The sequence below is a fragment of the Hipposideros armiger genome, unplaced genomic scaffold (assembly GCF_001890085.2).
Source record: "Hipposideros armiger isolate ML-2016 unplaced genomic scaffold, ASM189008v1 scaffold_1463, whole genome shotgun sequence".
In the NCBI taxonomy this organism is placed as follows: Eukaryota; Metazoa; Chordata; class Mammalia; order Chiroptera; family Hipposideridae; genus Hipposideros; species Hipposideros armiger.
In genome coordinates this window covers 176,950-186,387 of record NW_017732813.1, presented here as the reverse complement: position 1 = coordinate 186,387, position 9,438 = coordinate 176,950, and the positions used below count along the sequence as shown (strand labels likewise).

At 38.3% G+C, this 9,438-nt stretch overlaps 1 protein-coding gene across 1 annotated transcript in view; it reads left to right on the top strand.

Annotated features, from left to right (window-relative positions):
* The window catches only part of NINL (ninein like), a 161,470-nt gene that overhangs the window by 63,995 nt on the left and 88,037 nt on the right, over positions 1–9,438 (top strand). Inside the window, 1 exon segment of the mRNA XM_019633987.1 lies at positions 841–1,276. Coding sequence (XP_019489532.1) covers positions 1,094–1,276 — 183 coding nt within the window. The 5' untranslated portion in view covers positions 841–1,093.

Here is a 9,438-nt window from a genome sequence, read left to right as displayed (position 1 = left end):
TTTGTTCTTCAGTCTAGTTGTGGAGGACGTTGCTTCACTGGCCCAAGTTGGCACCATCATTGCGCTCTTCCCGGGTGAGGCAGATCAGTCGCTGGTCTCTGGACGGCCGCTCACTGCAGCTGCTGGCCGCTTAGCAGTGAGATTTTATTCTTGGTAATTTGACAGTCACAAATAGTACCTCTTGATTTTTGGGGTTTTTTAAAAGATTTTATTGGGGAACTGGAGAAGGGGAACAGACAAGTTGTCCTTTTGTTCTTCAGCCTAGTGATGAAGGACGCTGCTTCACTGGCCCATGTTGATATTATGATCATTGTGCCCTTCTTGGCTGAGGTAGTCGGTCGCTGGTCATTGGACAGCCGCTCATTGTGGTTCACAGCAGCTTACGTCGTTGCCGGCCACTCACGGCAGCCCAGCTCCAGGTGGAGCCGTTGTTCACAATCTTAGCTTTAGAGGGCGCAGTTTACTGGCGCATGTGGGAAGCGAACCGGCAGCCCTGTTGTTCACAGCTTGTACTCTTACCGAGTCACTCAGCCAGCCCAGTACCTCTTGGTTTTAATTTGAACTTTGTTTAGATGGTTGTTGACCATATATTTCATATATTTTTCTTCTTTTGTGATTTGTTTATTAACATTCTATTTTTATTGGCCTTTCCATTTTTTCTTATGTTTGTAAGGAAAAAACCATGCTTGTATGTAAAGATAGAAATTAAAATTTATATTTGCCAAAATACTAAATCAAAATCATTATTTTTTTAGGTAGTGAAATTTTAGATGGTTTTAATTCTCTTTATACTTGTCCTTTTTTCTGATTATTCTGTAATAGATTTTTTTTTTTTAACAGAACGAAGAAATTCTGGTTCTTATGAAGGAAGACTGGCTCTCGTAACATGTTTCTGGCCTCTCTTGCAAAGGTGGAGCTGGTTCCTCCTAATTCCACTTAAACCTGAGAGGACCCTGGATGCCGTGGGCCCACACAATCAGCTCCTACCCTGCACCTGGGACATACCACCTGGGATCCTAACAGTGGAGGTGTGACAGTAACAGTGTACCATTGTTGTAGTTTCTGTCCCCTGGCATGTCCAGCCTGTTATGGGATGGATGAAGAAGAGGAGAACCATTATGTTTCTCAGCTCAGAGAAGCCTACAGCAGCTGTGACACCACCGGGACAGGCTTCCTGGACCGAGAGGAACTGACCCAACTTTGCCTTAAGCTTCATCTGGAAAAGCAGCTACCTGTCATTTTGCAAACACTTCTTGGAAATGACCACTTTTCCAGGGTGGGTATTTGACTTTATTCTCATAAAGAAAAGCACAGAGTACTATAGTTGGCCAATACAAGCTTTTGATAAATATCAGTTAAATAAATATACTCATCAAAGGAAAATTATTAGGAAATGGGATGGTGTTTTTCCTTATGGAACACCTGAATTAGAGAGTTTCCTTAGGATGACTTTTTTTAGTGTAGTAACTTCCAGAGGTTTTGTTTTGTTTTTCCAGGACAACGTTTGAGTGATTTGTTGGCTCAGGCGAGGGGGTTATGTTATGGGTGGGTGGCAAGTGGTTCCCAAAAACACAGGGCTGGATCTGTGGGCAGTTCACATGCTGGTAAATCAATCAGAGAGTGACAGCTTCAAAGTACCTCAAGGACAGATTGTCTTAAATAACACAGCTTGAAATTCATATAGCAGCTGGACAAAATTGCAAATTACTGTTAAGGAAAAAAGGATACCTATATTCAGAAGTGTTCAGTGATTTCATCTAGGTCAGATATGAACTCAAAAGAGTTCTTTTCTCTAGGAAATTCAAGGTCATCTAAATGGCGATCTAGAACCTATAATAGATAGAAACTTTCCTGATAGAAACACCGTAATCACCTTCTGCCTTGTTCCTAATTCTTGAATGTGCCCAGATGTTGTTAACATGTTAGTGCTAATGACAGTGCCTGTTATCTTGTTTGTCATCTTAATTTGCAAGGGAGAGTAATGTTTTTTCCACAAAACTCAATAAAAACTATTTTCATTTTGAATGAGAAAAAAAATCCAGCCTGCAGATTTTCCTAAACTGGCTCTTGGGCAAAAACCAATGAAGAAAAACAAAAACAAAAAAATCCTCACTACTGGCGTAGGGAGAGAATCCAGGCGAATCCGACCTCTTGTTACTTCTCCAAAGCACCTACTTCACCATGTTGCTAATGCTTGTCAGTAGGGTATAATTACTCCTTCGTAGAGAACTCTGACTCATTTAAACTGACCATACCCTTTCTCTGTCTCTTTATTCTAGTCCTGCTTTTTTTTGGGAGGTGGAGGGTGGGGTTAAAAGGCAGATGTGTTTTTGATAGATAATGTCTAGCTAGCCCCTCTTGCTATCATCTGGAATTGTATTTGAGGCCTAGATGAACAAAAGGCACATTTGTGAAAATCAATACTGTGGTTATTTAAGCAGTATAAACAGATGATCTAGTTTTCTTAATTATTTTTGACAGTTTGAAAAATTCACAGCCAAAAAGAATAACTTTTGGGTCCAGATTCAGATTGCAGGCTCTGCTTATCAAACAAACTGTATCATTCCCAAGCCTTTTTCTACTTTATGCTTTGTATGTGCAAAAATGGTATTAAGATTTAGAAACATCAAATGTGACAGGAAAAAAAAGAAGATCAGTATTGGAACATCAAAGAGAAAAATCAACTTGGGTTGTTTGAGATTTCTGACTTCTCCTATGTCACTTGCATCCTAAAAAGCAGTTGCTCTTGAGTTGCCCCTTCCAGGAGGCTAAAAGTTTCTCATGACACATTAGTTGGGAGGTATGTTAGAAGGAGAGACTGACACTCAAAAGCAATGACAGGAGCCTAACTTTTTCTGATTAATACTCACTCTAGGCAAAATTCTGTGTGTGCTCATCCAACTGTCTTCTATCTCTCCCAACTTCCTTCTGTCTTACAGCCATGATTTTCTGTTCCCAAAAAGCAAGTCAGGTGTTGGATAAATTAAGAAATCACTCTGCTTCCCTTAGTGTTCTTGAGTCTGACCTGAAGTTATCCATGTGGTTTCTTTTCCCCTTCTTTTGTGAGCTATGAAGGAAGAGGACACAAAAACACATACAAGCACAGTCAAAATGGTATCAGATAAAATGGCATCACACTTGGCCATCAGATCCCACTATTGTTTGATGGATAGGAGAAAGTTGGCCAATAAATATTATCAAAGACACAAAAGAAATATGATATTAGATCAAGCAAAATTGCCATTTAATTCTGCTTCCATGTATTCAACAAGTATTTTTGAGCATTTATTATGTGCGGCAACATCCAGAAGCTAGAGATATAAAAATGAAAGAAATACATACAAGCCTATTTTCATGTAAAATGGAATATATGCAAGGTTATTTGTTCTAGAATTGATTCAAACACCAAAATATTGAAAATAGCCTTTTCAGTGTGAGATTGGTTACATAAATTCTGATAGAGCCACATGATGAAAGTTTATGCAGCTCTAAAAAAGAATGGTGAGGCTTCAGACATTCTAGTAGTGGCAAGTTAGCACACTCAAGCCAACCTTCCACTGAGGGCTACTCGAAAAGCTGAAAAAATAGTAAAAATAAAGATCTTGGAAACAGTATAAAGAACAAATAAGTCAGTGAGAAATTATCAGTCTAAAAATCTACGTATCAAGAAAGGTTAAGCCCAGCATATAAAACCCCATTTGCCCTGAAAATATTTTCTAGTATTAAGTAAGCAACTATGAAACTGATATGTGTGATCTTGGGAATTCCACAGGGCCAGGGAAATATATGTCAAAACTCAGGCGCACCCAAGGTAGAGACTCTGGTAAACGAGCCCCAAATTTAAGGCAGGATCCTAAAGAGTAACACCTATATGGTAAAGTTGAACTGTAAGTAAATTAGCCAGTGTGCTTTTTGCTGTCTGGGCTTGTATCCCCTCAATGGTCTAGATAACCTCAGGTCTCGGACTTAGATTAAGGTGGTCCCGCACAGGTGGTGCTGTTAGGCATCTGGCAAAAGCAAATAAAAGCCCTGTTTTGAGAGAGTGCCATCATCCCAGGTCTGTAGTTATTCCTAACTAATACTCAGATACAATATAATAACCAACATACAATCAAGGATAGCTGGGTACACTAATAAGATAAGGCGAGCAAGAACCAGGAGAAACAGCAAGCAGCAGAAGCAGACACACAAAGATGTGAGGTATTGGAATTATTGGGCCCAAAATATAACAACTGTGGTTCCTGTGTTAGAAGGAATTTGAAAAACAATCTTGAAAATGTCTACAGGAAAGAGGGTACTCTAAAAAGTGTGATAACAAATCTGAACAAAGAACCACATAAAACTTTTAGAACTGAAAAGTTTGATGACCAACATTAAAAACTAAATAGAAGAGTTTAACAGCAGATTAGACACAGCTGAAGATAGTGTCTAATTAATTGGAGCCATACAGATTGCAACATGAACACATAAAAAGAAAAGGTAAAGATAGAGTGAGAAAGCCCAGCATCCCTTTAGTTGGAATCCCAGGAGTAAAGGAGTGACTGGGTAGGCCACATTATTGTGAAACTGAAGGAAAAGAAAGGTAGAAAGATCATCTTAAAAGAAGCCAGACATTGGTACACAGGATCTCTCTCTATTTTTTCCTACAACTGAATGTGAATCTATAATTATCTCAAAATGATAAGTTTAATAACTTTTGAAAAGCAACCAGAGAAAACAGACATATCCTGAAAATGAGCCATGGTTAGATTCCCAGCTGCTTTCTTAAATGTGACAGTAGAAGCGAAGCCAATGGAAAGGTATTTCCAATGTACCAGAAGAAAACAACTGCCAACTTAAATTCCATACGAAGCAAAAATATCCTTTAAGAATAAAGGTGAAAGAATATATCTGTGAGAAGGCGAATTTTGCTCAGTTATGAAAAGATATAGAGGCAAACACATTTAACAAGTATTTGTTGAGTGTTTCCTGTGTGCCAACAGTGATATCACGTGCTAGTTAGGGAGACAGGAAATAAATAAATGCATAAATAATCCAGTGTCATGTTGTGATACATGTGTATCTCAGGCAGAAGCTTCCATAAGCCACAGCTGCATTTAGTGCTCAGCAATGAACAGAGGTAGGTTCATTCAGTTTCTGTGCCGGATTTGGGAAGCATGCTGGGACCAAACCTGCTTTTCCAACATTTACTGGTGACATTTTGACATATTTAGTTAATTTCTCCCATTAATTTCTTTCTTTGTGACTCTAATTGAGGCATACATAGAGAAAAGAGTACATATAAAAGCATACAGCTCAGTGAATGTCTCGAACTGAGCATACCTGGTAACCAGCATCCCAAATCCCTCATGTCCTCTTGCAGTCCCTCTGCCTCTGAAGGTGACTACTGTCCTGATAGTAACACCATAAATTCATTTTGCCTGTTTCTGAACTTTATGTAAATGGAAATATACAGTACATGCTCAGTACATACTCTTTGGCTTCTTTTATTCTCTGAAATATATTCATGTTGTCTCTATCAATGTTTTTCTGTTATTCCATCGTCAGACTATATCACAATGTATTTATCCACTCTATTTATGATACCTGGGTCATTTCTACTATTATTTTAATAAGTTATTCTTTTGCTTAAAAAAGAATAAAAATGGGGGCCGGCTGAGTGGCTCAGTTGGTTAAGAGTGTGAGCTCTGAGCAACAGGGTTGCCAGTTCGATTCCCACATGGGCCAGTGAGCTGCCACTGAGCTTCCAACAGGTGGCAGGATGGTTCAGCTGGTGAGAGCACGTGCTCCTAACAACAAGGTTGTCGGTTTGACTCCCGCATGGGACGGTGGGCTATGCCCACCTGCAACTAAGATTGAACATGGCACCTTGAGCTGAGCGGCCGTGAGCTGCTGATGGGCAGGCCGATGGCAACTGGACTTGGAACTGAGCTAGCTCTGCCTGCTGAAGGACAAAAGACTGAAGGACAAAAACTTGGCTGTTACCCTTCCCCAATTCCCCAACACTGTTCTTCTTCCCCAAGTCCCAATAAAATCTTAAAAAAAAAAAAAAGAAAAATGAAATAAAAACATCTCAGACAATCAAACTAAAAGAGTTTAGTACCGGCATACTTAAGACAAAATTCTAAAGGATGTACTTCAAGTAGATGGAAAAGTACCCCAGACAGAAGGTCAGAAATGCAAGAAGAAATGAAAAACTTAAGTGGTGTTTGGATAATTGTAAATGTACATTGACTATATAAAGTGAAAAACATATTCTGTTGAGTTTAAAACATAATAGAGTTGAAGTGTATGATAACAAAGGAATAAAAGGAGTGGTAAATGGAATTAAGTATTACACAAGCTTTGTACTGTCATGGAAAAGCATAAAAGTATTCATTATTAGTAAACTTTGATAATCTAAGGATGCATGTTGTAAATTTTAGGATAAACAATAAGAGAATGGAAATATACTGTATAACTTCTAAATTAATAAAGGGAAAAATGAAGTCCAAAAAACCCCCCAGTAAATCCAAAGAGAGGAAAGAAGGAAGGAAAAGCAAGTAGGTCAAAATTGAAAGAACAAAATAAAATAGTAGGGCCGGCTGAGTGGCGCATTGGTTAAGAGTTGGCTTGGGACGCCAGCTCTGAGCAGCAGTGCCCCGGTTTGGATCCCACATGAGGGCAAGTGACGCTGCGCCCTCTACAGCTAAGATGATGAACAACAGCTTGCCTTGGAGCTGGGCTGCCGTGAGTCACTGGCGACAGCATAGGCTGCAGTGGGGCTGGCCAACAGCTGGTGTGAGCCGCCATGAGCAGCCGTCCAGTGGCCGGCAAGCAACTGCCTCACCGGGGAAGAGGCAATGATAATACCAACATGGGCCAGTGAAGCGACATCCTCCACAACTAGACTGAAGAACAAAAGGACAGCAGCAACTTATCTGTTCCCCTCCCCCTATTCCCCAACGTTGTTTCCCTCCCCCAATTCCCCAATAAAATCTTAAAAAATAATAAAATAAAATAGTAGATTTAAATCCAGATATATCAGTAATTATATTTCAGTAATTACATTAAATGTAAATAGACTAAATGTTTCAGTTAGAAGATAAAGCTTTTCAGATTGGGGAAAAAATTCAACTACAGACTTTCCATGAAAGACACTTCTAAAACATGGATATAAAAAATTGACATTATTAAAAGTTTGGTAAGAAAGATATATAATATAAACACTAACCAAAAGAAAGCTAAAGTAATTTTTTTAATATAAGAGAAAATAGTCTTTATGGTAAAAAGTATTACAGACGTAAAGAGATTTAGCATTTTGTAGTGATACCAGATTGAATTCACCAAGAGGACTTAAATGCATATTCTATGACCTAGCAATCTCATTCTCAGTTATGTACTCTAGAGAAACTCCTAAGGACATAGGTATCAATGTTCAAAGCTGCTTTTTTTTTTTTTAAATAAACACTGAAAACAATGTAAATATTCATTGGCAGGAGAATAGATTAATAAATTGTTGCACTATTAAACAATATACTGTACATCAGAGAAAAGAAATGGCATACATAACTTGAATGAATATTACAAAAGTAATATTGAGTAAGAAGCAAGACCTACAAGAATATATATTAATACATGTGATTTCACTTAGATTAAATTCCATAAGATGCAAAACTAAACCATATTGTTTATGGATGCATAGAATTGAGCTATAAAAGCAAGGACACTTAGAAGTCAGAGTCAGGCAGGGGATTTAATCGTAAAGGAACCATTGTGGAGGGGCCCTCTAAGGTCCTGGCAGTATTGTTTCTTGATGGGGTGGTGATAGCCTGGATATTTTCTTTAAGTCTATTAATGTTTTATGGTCATCAGATTTATCTTTTCTGTGCTGTTTGTTTTCTAATTATGTTGTCTGACTTTCTTTTATAAAATTATTCATAATGTTCTTTGGACATGAGTTTACGGTTAACTTTTGCTTTCCTTATTATACTCTTATACTTAAAAAAATATATTTATACTTATACTTATACTTAAAAATATACTTATACTTAAAAAAATATATTATTTTTGGTTATGCTAAACATAACATTTAAACTTGAGGGTTCAATGCTATGTGGATTTAGCACCCTAGCAATTTGATCACTGTTTTCCACTAGAGTTTGTGTGATAATAAAACAATACAGGGCAGCCGGGTGGCTCAGTTGGTTAGAACATGTGCTCTTAACAACAAGGTTGCTGGTTCGACTCCCTCGTGGGATGGATGGGCCCGCCCCCTGGAACTAGAGTGAACACAGCACCTTGAGCTGAGCTGATGCTGAGCTGCAAATGGCAACTGGACTTGGAGCTGAGCTGCACCCTCCACAACTAAGATTGAAGGACAACTTGACTTGGAGCTGATGAGTCCTGGGAAAAACACACCGTTCCTCAATAAAGTTTTTTAAAAAGCAAAACACAATACATATGTCTTTGTTTCAACACAATTCAAGTTGCTTGTGTTGTCAAGGGTTGAAACACCCCAATCACCACCAGCATTCAACAATAATCTTTTTTTTATTCTAGTGTATGTACAGAATTAGAACTAGAATTTCAGTTCTTAAATGAACCTAAGCAATCCTGCATATCTAGGCACTTTTGAGCAGATGCATAGACATTTAAATGTAACTTTGCAGTATTGTGCTAGAGCTGGCTTGCACTAGCTCTCAAAAAGCTAATTGTGCATATCTTTTTTTTTCACCCATTCTCCCACTCCCCTACACTTTGGAAACCATCAGATTGTCCTCTGTATCTATGGGTCTGTTTCTGTTTTGTGTTATTTATTCATTTGTTTGGATTTTTAGATTCCACAATAAGGTGGAATCATGGTATTTGTCTTTCTCTGTCTGACTTATTGCCCTCTAGATCCATCCATGTTGTTGCAAATGGCAAGATTTCATTCTTTTTATTGCTGAATAATATTCCTCTGTGTGCGTGTGCGTGCGTGTGTGTGTGTGTGTGTGTGTGTGTGTGTGTGTGTGTGTGTGTGTGTGTAATCACATCCTCTTTGTCCATTCTTCTGTTGATGGATATGTAGGTTGCTTCCATTTCTTGGCTATTGTAAGTATACTCCAATGAACATAAGTTTGCATGTATCTTGTTGAGTTAGTGTTTTGTTTTCTTTGGATAAATACCCAGAAGTAGAATTGTTGGGTCATATGTTAAATATTTGAGGAACTTTCATACTGTTTTCCATAGTGGCTGTACTATTTTACACTCCCACCAACAGTGCATAAGGGCTCCCTTTTCTCCACATTCTAGCCAGCACTTGTTATTTGTTGATTTACTGAGGATAGCCTTTCTGACAGGTGTGAGGTGATGTTGTGTTTTTGATTTGCATTCATCTGATGATTAGTGATGTTGAACATTTTTTCATGTGTCTATTGGCCATATATATGTCCTCTTTGGAAAGATGTCTATTCA